The sequence below is a fragment of the Natrix helvetica genome (genome assembly GCF_964273705.1).
Source record: "Natrix helvetica genome assembly, chromosome: Z".
Lineage (NCBI taxonomy): Eukaryota > Metazoa > Chordata > Lepidosauria > Squamata > Natricidae > Natrix > Natrix helvetica.
In genome coordinates, this window is record NC_138554.1 from 53,521,723 (window position 1) to 53,537,053 (window position 15,331).

General features: G+C 42.4%; 1 protein-coding gene across 1 annotated transcript in view; it reads left to right on the top strand.

Annotated features, from left to right (window-relative positions):
• The window catches only part of FAM171A2 (family with sequence similarity 171 member A2), a 79,128-nt gene that overhangs the window by 34,832 nt on the left and 28,965 nt on the right, over window positions 1-15,331 (top strand). The window contains exon 2 of the mRNA XM_081969765.1: window positions 4,587-4,814. Coding sequence (XP_081825891.1) covers window positions 4,587-4,814 — 228 coding nt within the window. The remainder of the gene's footprint in view (window positions 1-4,586; window positions 4,815-15,331) is intronic.

Consider the following 15,331-nt stretch of genomic DNA (forward strand, 5'->3'; position numbering starts at 1 on the left):
CAGCTGATGTGCTAGCTGCAGTTTTGCAGTTCAAATCTCACTGGCTCAATATTGACTCAGCCTTCCATCCTTTAACAGCAAGGAAGGCGCTATTACCAATCACTCCAAACAGTAGGCACAAGCAGCACCCTCTAGTGGCTCCTCTACAAACTGCAATCCAGTATTTCAGGCCAACACTTGCAACTCCTAGTGGCCCTGGAATGCACTCTAGTGGCTGACCAGTGAACTGCGTCAGCGTCTACAAAGTTTTGCAATGCACTCTAGTGGCCAGTGAACTGCGTCAGCGTCTACAAAGTTTTGCACTGCACTCTAGTGGCTGACACGTGAACTGTGCCTGCATCTACAAAGTCTTGCAACACACCCTAGTGGCCGACAAGTGAATTGAACTCAAAGAATTCATAATACATTCAAGAAATTTTCTGAGCTAATCCTAGTCATAGAATCATAGCACCTTTCTAGCCGTGGCAAAAGGGTCAGACAGGCCGGTCCCCATACCTGAACCCACCACAAACTCAGAATTGGATGTCCAACTATGAGAAATCGCAGAAGCACCTCAGATAGCCTATGACCTTAGACAGCATTCACTGAGGGCAGAACATATAGCAGGGGTGGAGAACATCAGAGCCGACTGGCTCAGCTGGACTGAGGTCAACAATTCGGAGTGGAAGCTGCAGCCAGCAATCTTCGAGGAGCTGGCAGAGTGCTTCGGACGTCCGGAGGTCGACCTATTTGCCACCACTCTCAAAGCCCAGCTCCTGAGGTTTTACTCCAGGTACCGGACATGGGGGGTGGAGGGGGTAGATGTTCTCCTTGGCCCCGGGGGCTCCTCTATGCCTATCCACCCTTACCCCTGATCCCCAGGGTCATACAAAAAAATCTTGCAGGAGGGAGCGGAGGTGGTACTGATTGCCCCACACTGGCCCCGAAGGTCTTGGTTTGCTGATCTGCAATCTCTCTCGGTGAACAGGCCCTGGAGGATCCCCCAGGAGAGGATCTCCCTCTGTCAGGGTTCGCTGGAACACCCGGAGCCTCAGGGACTCCAGTTGACCGCTTGGCGCTTGAGTGGAGCATCCTGGGGGAAGATCACTTATCCCCTAGGGTTATACAGACTATCCAGGCAGCTTGCAGACCCTCCATGGAGCGTATTTACGGCGCTACATGGTGGGCTTTTTCAACATGGTGCATCTCTAGGGGCCATGATCCAGTCCAGGCCACTGTTTCACAAGTTCTGAATTTCCTTCAGGTGGGGCTGGACAGAGGGTTGGCTCCCAATACGATTAGGAGACAGGTCTCAGCCATTTCATCGGTACTCCTGTGTGGTAGATCTCAGACACTGACTCACCATCTGATAATCAGGCGGTTCCTCAAGGGGGCCTCCAATCTTAAACCATCCACGGTGCACAGGTACCCTTCCTGGGACTTACACAAGGTGTTGGAAGCTCTGACAGTCCCTCCGTTCGATCCATTACGTACTGTCTCTGTGAAGTTCCTAACACTTAAGGTGGCCTTTTTGGTGGCCATCACCTCTGCTAGGAGGATATCCCAACTGCATGCTCTGTCTACCAGGGAAGATCTCTGCATGTTCCACCAGGACAGGGTAGTGCTAAGGTTGTACCCCTCCTTCATACCCAAGGTGTGCTCTTGCTTCCATCGCTCGCAGGAGCTAACATTGCCCAATTTCTGCCCAGACCCTTCTCACCCATTAGAAAGGAAGTGGCACACCTTGGACGTGAGGAGGGCTCTGAGGGTTTACCTCAGAAGAACCAAGCCAAACAGGAAGTCGGAAGTCCCGTTTGTTTCCTTCCAGCCGGGATCCCTGGGGAACAAGGTGACTTCCACCACGATAGGCAGGTGGTTAAGAACCTGTATTGCTTCTGCCTATCAGGCACGGGGTCTGCAAACACCGACCTCTATCACAGCGCATTCTATACAAAGCGCAGCTACTTTGGCAGCCTGGGCCACACAGGCCTCACTATCTGAGATCTGTAGGGCAGCCACGGGGTATTCCCCCTCACCATTCATGAGGAATTACAAGTTGCTGCTGCTGCGCCATCTTCTTCCTTTCCCGCACCTCCGTTGCTGAGTTAGGCTGCTGTGGCTGCTGCTGCATTGGGGCCAGTGGAAAGCCTGACGCCGCCACCAACAATGACAATACCTCCCTCAGATGCCGGCCCAGCCAGGCTGAGGAGGAGGAGAAGGTGGCCAACGCCCCTGACCCAGCTTCCCTCAGTGGCGGCGGCAAGAGGAGGTGGCCGGCGTCCCCTGAGGAGCAGGAGGAGGAGGAGGAAGGATGCGAGGCAGCCCCCGCCAGTTGTGGCCCCATCCAGAGATGCCACGGCCACTGCAGCCGCCGCCTCATGGGGCACCCAGCGGGCGACCCAGCCCCACTGCACCTCAGGCTGACACCGCCGTCGCCCCCCCATCAGAGCCGCCTTGGCGAGGCCGTAGCTGGCTCGCTGTGAGGGGGTGGTGGAGAGCACGCATGGCCGGCCAGGCTGAGAAGATGCTCCGCCTCCTCTGGAGCTCTGCTGGGCTGGACAGGGGGAGGCTGGCTTAAGGGTGGGGGAAGGCGGCCAAGGGATGGCGCAGGCGCCTCCTTGCCTCAGACAGCAAAGGCCCGGCGGGAGGAGAGGGGAGAAAAGCATTTTTTTACCTGTCACAGGTGTGACATCTATATAATATACGTATATAACAACATGTGTGTATTCAAATGCAACGTTGTGTCAAAATTTCAAAGCAATCGGTGAAGAACTTTTGGAGATTTGAGATTTTGAACAAGCAAACATTACATTTTTATTTATATAGACTAGCTGTACCCGGCCATGCGTTGCTGTGGCCCAGTCTGGTTAAATGGAAAAGAAAGAAAAAAGAAAGCGCAAGTCCCCCGGCAGAGGCGGCGCCTGCATGGAAGTGAGCCATGGTGGCCCCTGCAAGAGCCGCCACGGAGGATGCTCCCACAGGCCCCGGCCTGGCCGAGCTGAGGAGGAGGAGGAGGCCGCTGCCCCCAACCCGGCTTCCCTCAGCGGTGGCGAGAGGAGGCGACCGGCGTCCCCTGAGGAGCAGGAGGAGGAGGAAGGAGCCGTCCCTGGCGATGCGGATGCGAGGCAGCCCCTGCTGGCTGCAGCCCCATCCAGAGACGCCGTTGCCACTGCAGTTGCCGCCTCACGGGGCACCCAACGGCTGCCCCAGCCCTGCTGCGCCTCAGGCTGACGCCACCGCCCCGTTGGAGCCCCCTTGGCGAGGCCGTAGCTGGCTCTCTGTGAGGGGGGTGGAGAGCCCGTGCAGCCGACCGGGCTGAGGAGACGCTCCGCTTCCACCTCCTCTGGAGCTCCACTGGGCTGGGTGGGGGGAGGCCGGCTTAAGGTTGGGAGGAGGCGGCCGAGGGATGGTGGGAGGGGAGGAGAGACAGGGGAGGGGGAGGCCGAAAGGCTTCGGCTCTCCTTGGTGGAAATGGCGAAGCTCGTTGGAGGAGGGGCAGAAAGGGGAAAGGGTGCAGCCGCAGCCCAGCCACATATATAAAGGGCCCGTTGGGACGAAGCTGGAGAGAGGCCGAATTGTTCCGAATATTCTATACTCAAGAAATGAACGCTATGGTATAGCTGTTGCTTTTACATCCAGCAGATGGCGGTGGTTTTTTAAAAAGCATGTTTTTACAAAAAAACATGTTTTTACCTGTCACAGGTGTGACATCTATATAATATACCTATATAAAAACATGCGCGTAGTCGAATGCAACGTTGTGTCAAAATTTCAAAGCAATCAGTGAAGAACTTTCGGAGATTTTAGATTTTGAACAAAAACATTACATTTTTACTTATATAGATTATTATTACTAGCTCCGCTTCAGGTGGTTGTTTGTTTCAGTTGTTTTGTGTCTAACTTAGTTTTCCTTTACATGAGTTCTTGATTGTTAAGCAAGTAGCCTTAGAAAATCCACTGATTTGAGCTTGAGTGTCCATTTTTGCTTTGTGAACACTCTTCCCCATCTTGAGGTTGCAGAGGAATTTACTTACTAAATTTAAACCTCTCTTTTAACAGGGGTGCTCTAAAAAATGGTACTCAGAATTGGAGTTAGAAGAAAGTCCATTTTAACTATAAATTGCTTGTTTATGAGACTGACAATGTATAAACCAAAACCTAACTTCTTGTGATGTTCCAAGATAATTAAAATGTGCAAATGTCAGACACAAAAGCAGTTTTAATGAAGGAACCGAGAGATTGTATTGTCTGAGAAAATGTATCCTATTTGGTCCCAGAAACAATACAAATATTGTTGTCAAACACTAGAGAAGCAGATGATGTATGATATTGCTATTGAGTAACCAATTAGGAAGGAATTTAAAAAACAGATGAAGTGCTGTATATAGAAAGGAAGTAGAATATAAAGGCTTTAGAGGTAAATTGATTGTCCCATATTAATTGCGTGTTTGCTATATCTCTAACACAATTGGATTTGGCAATACAATTACCAAGGATGATTGGAAAGAGTAATAAAAATGCATAAATATTCAAATCATGGAGTAGTGGGAGGAATATTTGTATCCTAACAAGTACTTTTCTATGCTCTCTCTCTCTCTTTCCTCCAGAAGTGGTGATCAAAGTCCAAGTCTACGAAAATGGCGATTTATCCCCACTTTCCCAGGCAGCTGTGGAAGTGTATGGCAACCAAACATCTTTGGCTTCAGGCACCACTGACCACGAGGGTATCAGTATGCTCCCCATCAGTTATCGCTTGGGCACCTGGGTCCTTGTTATGGCCTCCAAGCATGGCTTTGTTACAAACTCTGTTCCTTGGCGTGTCAACAAACTACCACGTGAGTGTTGGAAACTATTGGTTGAAAGTACCTGGTGATTGGGAAATTGGTTGAAAGACATGGGTGTGATGGGCACCTCGTGGTGGATAACAAAAGATACTGTACATCTTTTATCAAGATACTTTCCAGTGTTGCAAGAAAATCCAAAAATTATGAAGTTTAGCGAATATATGAATCTAGCATAAATGTATCTTCAATAAAATAAGAGTACTTAATATTTTTCAGAAATTTTAAGCAGCCCTTTCTTGGAGACAATGGCATCATCTCAGAACTTTGGCCAGTTCAGTACTGCAAAGTTAGATTCCACTGAGTTATAGGAATTTCATATCAACATATATGTTTATGTCTTCAAAAAGCTTTATGAGAAGTGTCTTAATATAAGAAAAGGGGAGCTTACCTAGATGTTACCAAACTTAATCTAGTCTGCATTCTGCTTCTCATAATGACCAACTGGATATTGGTCTTCAGTTATGTAGGCATCTTGAGTTGCAAAATAATTACTTAGAGTTGTGAGATGTTTTGGATGTCATGTACTTATTTTTTTATATAAAGTTTTTTTTTCATTTTCATAACATATGATCACATGTATACTATTACATAGCCAACATCGTATTGTATTATTAAATGTTTACATCAATTCATCTTACCATCAACTCCCAAAAGCAATTATTGGCTCTTCTGCTCTCCATATACCATATTTGTACCTTATCCATCACTTTCTCCTCCTCCCTACCTCCTTTCTTCCCTCTGTCATCCTTCTCTTCTCTCCTTTCCCTTCCTCTCTCCTTCTCTCTCCTCTTTCCACTCCTCCTTTCTCTCCTCCCCCCCATCCCCTGCCCCCTCTCCTATCTCTCTCCCTCCCTTACCTCTACTTCACATTCTTCATCTCCTTTACTTGGTGTATTCAGCTTCTGAGCAAGCTCCATTTTATGTTGATGGTATTTATAATTCCTATTTCAATATACATATTTAATTTTAACATATATTTTCCTCCGCCTTTTTTAACAAAAAAGTATACACATATATATATAAGGTGACCACATGTCCCGCTTTTGGCTGGACAGTCCCGATTTTTAATAATTTGTCCCGCGGCGTTTTTAAAAAGTCCCGATTTTTGGTAAGGTGCGCGGCCGCACACGTGGCAAGAAAACACCATGCAGCAGTTTGCAACTGCCATGCAGTGATTTCTACTGTCACAGGCTCCGGAAGCAGGGGAGGTCCTTTGCAGGCAGCTAGAACTGGCCGCCCACAAAGGACCTCCCCGGACTTGTTTTGATGAGCATGAGGCAACTGACGGTAGTTTGTACCAGCCACACCCGCTCAAACTATTGTCAGTCGCCCCGTGTTCAGCAAAGCAAGCCTGGGGAGGTCCTTTGTGGGCAGCCAGTCCTAGCCGCTTGCACCTGGCGCTGCGGCTGAAATGAACCCCCAAAGCCCCTGCCGCCACTAGAATAACTGCTGCTGCCGCCTCCTCCTCCTCCTCCTCCTCCTCCTCCTCCTCCTCCTCCTCCTCCTCCTCCTCCTCCTCCAACAGCACCACCACATTTGCTGCCCAGTGCTGTGGCTGAGGTGAAGTCACCGAAGTTCCTGATGGCGCCCCTGCCCGTGGCAGCGGCGCCTCCCCCTCCACTTGGAGCACCTGATCTGGGCCCAGCGTTACCCCTGCCCCCTCCTCCGCCGTGCTTTTGAGGAGCCATGAGGCCGTGGGTGCCAGTAGGAAGGCGGCAGAGGGGGCGGGAGCAGGAAAAAACGCCTCATGGCTTCTCAAAAGCACGGCGGAGGAGGAGGTAGGGGTAACGTGGGGCCCAGCAGCTCAGGTGCTCCAAGCGGAGGAGGTGGTGCCACCGCTGCTGACATGGGCGGAGGCGCCAGCAGGAGCTTTGGCAACTTCACCACAGCTGCAGCGCCGGGCAGCAAATGTGGTGGTGCTGTTGGAGAAGGAGGAGGAGGAGGAGGTGGCAGTTATTCTGGTGGAGGCGGGGGCTTGTCGGCAGCTCTGCCCCTGGTGAAAAAAACCAAAGATGGAGCAGATCCACGCAGATGATGTTGCCGCAACATGACTGGAGGAGGAATTCTGGGAGTTGAAGTCCACAAGTCTTAAAGCTGTCAGGTTTGAAGACCCCTCGGGTTTTTTTTCTAAAGGGTTAGGGGTGCAAGGGTCTTGTAACTTGACAGCTTTAAGACTTGCACACTTCAATGCCAGAGTTCCTGAGCCAACATACTGGAGAAGGAATTCTGGGAGTTGAAGTCCACAAGTCTTAAAGCTGTCAGGTTTGAAGACCCCTGGGGTTTTTTTCCCTAAAGGGTTAGGAGTGCAAGGATAAAGACCAAATTTTTAATCAAGAGCCCCCCTGCCTCCCCCCTCAATGTGTCCCGCTTTACCAATGTTAAAATCTGGTCACCTTACATATATAGTCATTGAGCTTTTAAACATCCCCCCAGCATAATTTGTAGATGTAGACCTAGTTACGATTCCCAGCTATTCTCATCATTATATTTATATAATTATACATCCTTACATGCCCCCAATTTGTGCTTCTGTCTTTAAATCTCAATAGTTTCCTATTGTAAGTATATTTCCTGTTCTCTCTCCATTTTTCCATATCTTGGATTAGAGTAAGCAATCCTTACTGTTCAATGTTCATTACAATTTCCTTAATCTATTATATAGAATAGCAAGCGGTAAACATCTCACTTTGTTCATCATCTTAAAAGGTTTATATATGTCCATGTTTCATATATTTTAACCCATGCTTAATTGTCCTTTTGTCATATTCAATCAATTAGTAACTTAGTTTATCATATATAAAAATGAATCACAAACCTCTGCTTTACAATCTCTCCATATCAGTTTCATATTTATCCATATTCCATATATTTTAACCTTTATTTAATTGTCTTCCTATTATATTCAACCAGGTAGCAACTCCATTTTATTGTCATATTTAGGAATAAACCCCTTATGTTAGCTTTATATTTTCCCATATAACAATTTCTAGTTATCTGATTTTTCCTAGTAGGTCTTTTTTCCACTTCTCTGTTTCTGCCTTCTCCCTTTTCTTTGTTTTGACATGTCCATCCTCCTCAATTTTCCCAAAGCCATTGTCAAAAATATTTTTTATATTTCTCTTTGTTGGAGCCTTAATCTCCTACTTCAATTTTCCTTATATTACTGACAATCTCCAAAACATCTTTTGTCTGCTTTTTATTCCCTTTTGTTAGGACACATCTCCCTTTAAAATTTTTTCCTGTATCACTGCCAAGCCCAATAGAGATTTTGGTCTGCTTTTTATTTCCCTCCATTTTGCCTCTTCATTATCTCCCCCCCCCCCGCTTCTTCTTTGCCTTCTTCTTTAATGATTTATGCATATTTTTTATAATTTCACGTAGTTCTTCAAATTCCCAGCTTTCCATGATGTCCAGTTCCAAAGTTACAGTCAGTTATACAGTTCTTATTTCTGACCCACCTTAAATTTATCTACTTCAGCTGCTGTGGGGAAGAGCGACGGGCGTCATCTTGGTCTTTTGTTCTTCCTTAATGTCCAGTTCCAAATTTACAGTTAATTATACAACTCTTATTTCAAGATTCTGGTCTACCTTAAATTTAGTTAATTCAACTACTGTGAAACTGGAAGAGAAGCTGGAGCCATCTTAATCTTTTGCCGAAAAAAAAGGAAGGAAAAAAACCCTTCTTTCACCTCCTGCTTTTCCAAGTTCTGATTTATGGCAATTGGTTAATTAAAACTTCCCGCATAGGCAAGATTAGGTTATCAGTTGTCAGTGAGAAAATAGTGCTTTTTCCTTGATCTTTCTGTGTTGTTACATTCCACCTTTAATTGGAGTTGCTTGAGATATATTAGTTGGCAGACATTCGGACAAAGTAATTCCTTCGGAATGTTTGGTTTCTATTTCAAATCCAAAACCAGGTTTGTATTTGAGTGGGTTTGTCACTTCTCTGCTTTCACCCTTTCTGTCCCAATTATTTCAAACAAATGTCTGTTTTGGGGGTAGTGTTTTCAACCCTCCATTTTCCTTTCTTTCTTTCCTTTTGCCAAAGTCCAGATCTGCCTAGTAATATTATTTGTACTCTCAAGATTCTTTGCCTTTTCCAAGTTTTGATTTATGACTGTGGGTTAAATAAATTTTCTTACCGGTCTTTCATTTCAACCTCACCATCCTGTTCAGTGCTTTGGCCAGCTTCTTGTGCAGCCGTGTTGCTGCCGCCCCCACTCCGATTCAGAGGGCAAATCTTCAACCTGTGGGGGATCTGTTGCCTCCCCCTGGGTCTGATGAGACGCTGCCCCTTCTTCACCCCCCCTCCAGGGGGGTTCTGATCCAAAACAGGATCCCCGGAGTTGGTTTGTCAGACAGGGTTATGTGAAGCTCTTCAGAGCTCACATCCCCCACATCTGTTCAGCTGGAGAACTTCCTGTCAACTCTGGATGTCATGTACTTATTATGGGTAGTAATAATGGATGATGGAGTTATTTTCCATGGTCATGTCTAATATTCCATTAAAGCCCTCTAAGAACAAAAGACACAAAGAACAAATTGACAAATGTTATTCCATTTCTGTTAATCGTCTGGAGTGCCCTGGGAATAGTGGGTTGCATAATTACATGGTAATCCCAATGAAAAATAGCTAGTTGTATAGTGATAAAAGTATTGCTGTTCTTTGGCTTGGACATAAATGGCATAGACCTAGATTGGGGACTGCTGTTGCCTTAGTATTTATTGGAAGGCTGCTTGCAAAGAGTCAAAGATTGATATGGATAGTGGTTTTACTAAATATCAGTAGTTATTTATGAATAGGGAAGAGGAGAAAAGAAGCGGAATCAATAGTAAAATATCATATCTTCCAGAGTATAAGAGACACCTTTCCCCCCCAAAAAGAGTGTGAAAATCTGGGTGAGTCTTATACACTGAATACAGCATTTGTGGCCTCCCGAAACACTGCCCCTGCACATCCCAGTTTTTGCAAAAATGGACTTGCAGGGGTTTTGGGAGGCCTGCAAAATGCCCTTGGGGGCTGGGGAGGGCAAAAATGAGCAATAAACTGGCTGTTTTTTGCTAATTTCTGCGGGGGGGGGCAGCCCTCAAGAGCACTTTGCAGGCCTCTCAAACTCTCTGCATGCCCTGTTTTCCACGAAAAATGAGGTATGCAGAGGGTTTGGGAGGCCTGCAGAGTGCAAAACCCTTTTTTAAAAATTCCTCTTCAAAATCGTGGTGCTTTTTATATTCTGGTGCATCTTATAGTCCGAAAAATACAGTAGGTTTGAAACCACAATCAACACTCCAAATACATCACAGGTAATATAGTTTGAAGCATAATGTTCCAATAGTAGGGCTGGGACAGATCTCACATGACTTTTAATGTGACTGTGTCACATTGATACCTTTCTCAAGCTGTTTGGCTAAGACATTACTAGAAAATACATCCGTAACTTATTTTCCAGGTCAGAATTCAGTCTTCTGTTACAAAAAATCCTGGTACAGAATGACAAACTTTAATTCTCTTACCAAGTTTGTAATAGCAAACTTGTTTGTAATCAGGGGTTCATCCGCAGGGGAGATAAAAATGATGTAAATGGTAGGTGGAACTACGTGATCAAAACCCTGTTCCTTTTACATGTGTGATGAATGTAATTCACATTAAAAAGGATATTCTTCTGATTGCTTTGTTGTTCAAACTACTATGGACGCCCTTGCAAGTAACCCATATTGCGGGAGAACAATAGCTGTGTAGCTGTCGAGAAACCTCAAACCTTTTTTAAAAATTTAATTTAAATTAAAGTCAATCAGCTTTTTGTTAGGCTGAAATCAAGAGTGACAACTTCACTGGATGAGTTTGAGAATACCTAAATGGTTTCATTCTTTTACACTTTTATTGAAGGAATTTTTAACGAAGTAAAAACCATAATAGAAAATTAAAACAATAAATGAAAATAGCAAATAGTAAAGAAAGAAAATAGAAATTTTCTTAATAAAAATAAGAGAAGAAAAAGAAAAAGTTGACAGAATTTAGAGAGATGGCAAAATTAATTTGGTTTTAGAGAAAGACTGACAACTACATTTATCAGTGACTGAAAGCCCATTACGGACTTTTTGCTGAAAAATTAAAAAAATGTACATATGATTTGTAGGTTAGTGCTTATGAAAAGAAGAAACTTGTGTTATAATTATACTATTTATTAAGAGACAAAATGCATTTATAACCGTTGTCATAAAGCTTAGAAGCTGCTTCCTTATAATCCTTTTCCCCAGTCTTTTTCCTTTTCTATTTCTACTCTATTTTCTTTCTAATTCACTATTCTGTCTTATTCTCTTTAATTCCTTTCTAATATTTGCATTGTTTTTATCTTGTTAAAAATTTATTCAGTAAATTATGCTTACACAGTATGCTTGCACTTAAGTTTGTATTTATATCTTTACTATAAAACCTGTGTATAGAAACACTGATGTCTATATTTATATTGCTGATTACCTCCTACTGTACTTCCTGCCTAGAATCAGAAAGTATTGACAATAACCATTTAAAAGCCAACTGTGACTTCTGCTTCCAAATTCCAATATGGGCCAATAAAGTGATCTTATTATCCAGGACATTATGCCCTTCTAACACATACTCACCTCTGGTATGAGCATTTTGTTTAAATGGAAAGTTTGACGAGTAACTATAAATCTAAATGGCAGAATTGGATAATTGTAATAAATTATTACAGCTTTGTTGTTTGCAAGTGATTTTCTCTTATGATCATAAGACATTTTAAATACTTATTTATTTGATTTCCATAGTGGCCTATCTCAACAAGTGAAGGGGGGGGGGCATAAATTATAAAATATAATAACAAATTAAAAAATTACCAAAACAGTTAAAACATTGAAGCAGTTGCAATAATTAACCATGAACTGGATTGAAACATGATTTCCCCTGATGCCTTGTTGAATTTATAATCTTTAGTGATGATCACCAAGTAAAATCTCTGCTTTATATCTGGATTTTTAGGTATAGAAGAAAGAACACAATCTTAGGATCATAATTGACCAAATTTGGGGGAGAGTGTGTTCTAAATTGAATTGAGTTCTTAATCAACTTTGCTGTACTAGATTCTGTGACAATTCTGTGACTAACTTGTTTTATGCAGGATGAGTTCGACCATCAGATAGAGAAAGTTGCCACTGCTGCCTCAAGCAGTAAATATTAAATTCTGAAGGTTGAAGGCAGGATGAAGATCATCTTAAACTTGTCTGGTATAAATAGATATACATAAACACATTCATGTATTTTTAAAAAAAAAGTAAAATAAGGGTCCACAGTGATCTAAGCAAGGTTAATATCACCATGGACTGTAATGATTAAAAAATGTAAATTATACCTTGTACTTATTATTAAAATCTTATGCATAAAATAATTTTATAATATAGTGATGTAGCTTTAAATATTTAACTTTTAGTATTTTAGTACTTGTATTTTATGGCTCTATTAATTTTATTATGTTGTTCCATTGTTGGTCAGTAATTTCAACTATTTAACAGAGTCATCATGGAGAAAGTGAGTCATTCCATTCCTATATCTATATCACTCCCTTTGATCATAGAGAAAGATTAGGGGGTGGGTGGGGGTTGTAAAAAAAATTAAGAAAAAACAGTTTCAAGAAGCTGCCTAGGGAAGCCATTCTTTAGGATCAAACTAGGTTGTACAAGTGAAGTAGTTGGCTTAAGATCAGGAATCCATAACTACCCTGTTTCCCCGAAAATAAGACCTCCCCGGATAATAAGCCCAATCGGGCTTTTGAGCACATGCACTAAAATAAGCCCTCCCTGAAAATATTGCAACACAGCAGCAGCCATGAGGTGACCACCCTCGCCGCCTCCTGTACCTCAAAAATAATAAGACTCCCCAAAAATAAGGCCAAGTGCTTATTTCAGAGGTCAAAAGAAAATAAGACCCTGTCTTATTTTCGGGGAAACACGGTAACACAGAATAGTTGGGGCTTTTGGGGGGACTGATCCTCATTTAGAATGACCATATTATTGAGTTCATGAAATACAATGCCACACAAAAATTAACCAAGATTAAAACAACTAATCTTAACATTGTTGTGTGAATTTCAAATCTGTTATTCAATAAAGTCATTGAAGACTTTTTTTATTTAGTTTCTTTTGTTATAATACATGAAAAATAAAAATAGTGTGATTTATAATTATGTTTGAATATGCAAAGAAAAATATTTTCATTATAAAAGGAAGAAAACATCCATCAGTGGTGTATACTACAACTAAATTCAGAAAAAAAGTTAAAATAATGTGCATTGAATAATAGTTTTCTGTTGTAGTTTTACAAAATATGTGTAGCACTGTTTTAATAGCACTGTTCCAATGGAAAAGAGTAGGACTATTTATAGATTGTGAGCCACATATATTTAACTGAAGTACTTGATATGGTCCCTGGAACTCTTTACCAACTTGCTTAAATCCTTTCCTCAATGATATGTCGGTACAATATCTATTATCTAGGATTTAAGACTATAGGTAGTCCTTGACTTAAGACCAAATTGAGCAAAAAATTTCCATTGCTAAACAAGAGAGTTGTTAAGTGTGTTTGCTACATTTTACGGCCTTTCTTGCCATAGTTGTTAAATGAATCACTGCAGTTGTTAAAGTAGTAATACGTCGTTAAGTGACTCTGGCTTCCCCATTGACTTTGCTTGTCAGATTGCTGCAGTGGTTGTAAATTGTCATAAATTCACTTTTTTAGTGCCATTGTATCTTCAAACGGTCACTAAAAATGGTTGTAAATTGAGGACTACCTATAGATAGAGCACACCGGGCAATCTATTTTTTTGCTGCAGTTTTCTCAAAAGGTAGGATTGGAAGGGGGGGGGGATGAAGTGGTCATGATCTTTGGACTTCTTGTCATTAATCAGTTCTAGTCTGCCAATCTTAACTCCTTGCTCCTGGATTTGGGTGGCTGGGATTATGTAGGAATATTGTTATGTACCATATGTACTAACCTGATCTGATGTTGGTTTGCCCTAGGCTCCTTATTAGTGAATTTCAGTGTCCACTTTGCCCAATCAGGAGTATTTTAGGATTACGTTTTTCATGAAGACCATATCCTAGCTGGCATCTGGCCCCATGCATGTAGCCATACTGGATTTCACTATTTGTATGGAGATGATACTGTACAGTGAATGTGGCATAGCTTTTTTTGGTTTTTATTATGGACAGATAGATTACTTCCTGGTTAGTGTCAAATTGGTGGCTGGTACAAACATGTGAAGAAATGAGAAACTGATTGAAAGAATTTAACCCTGGTGCTTGGGAATTAGAAATGGAAGAATTATTGAGACAGATCAAACTGACCTGGGAGTCCATTTAAATTCCTATATAGAGATGATTATATTTCTTTGTGTATTTGTTAATCATGGATAAATTCAATCAGTTCCATCTAAGGTTGAATGACATACTGATCTAATTTCAGCAGTCACCAATCTTGCAAATATGAATTATTTTCAATTTGTAGAATATAAAAGGTATTAATGTTATGAAAGACGTACTGGTCCAATAATTATCAGTGCCTCCTTTAAGATTGCATTGAAGGTATTTTGTAAGATCCAAAAGTTCTGTGCAATCATAAGGTAGTCTAAAAAATTCATTTTCTGGAAAAGATAACTGGGAAAATGATGGCTCTGCAATTCCAGATGCGTCTAGGTGGTTCTTATTATCTAAATCCACTTCAATTAGATGTTTAATTATTATATTGAAATTGCAATTTTGCTATATCTGAATCTCTCAGTAACTTAATACTAATCTTGGTATTTTATGGATTATGTAATTGGGTTTGAAGGCAGTCTTTCATTGTGATCCTGGTCTCTGTGTTGGAAGAATGCTAAAAGGTTCAGTCTTGAATATTTGAGATTTGATCAAATGAAAGGGGAAATACCTCAGATGCAATTGAAGATGCAGGTTTGCATGGAAAGCAGATATTCTTCTGTAGAGATAAGATTGAATATAACTGGAACTGAGGTTGCACTGATAGCCTTTGTTTATGTTGTTACTTCTATCTGTGTTTGTATGGATAATACTGCAGGAATCCTCATTTACTGGAATGAACTGTGAAATAGTTTACTCCTTGTTGGCTTATTCTTTCTTATAATTAGAAATTGGAATCTATCTTATCGAAAAGTGAATTGAAACTCCTGACATTGCTTTTTTTTAGAAGCCAAGAACAAATTCTTTAGCTTCTTGGCTCTTTTGCATGCAAATATGGATCACATATTTTAACAAAATAGTAAGGTCATGGGTAAGGTCCTAAGTGGTGAAACTTGACAGAAAGAAAACTATGAGAAATCAGGATTAACTCGTAAGCTGTGGGGGGTTGCAGGTGGTATGCCCCAGTACAGGCGTACCAGAGCCTGCCCGGAGCACCGGATACCATTCCAGTACGGTGCTCCGGAGGGCCCCCCCGCCCAAGCTTCCTACCGGTCTTTTAAGTCTTCAGCGCTTCCGCGCAC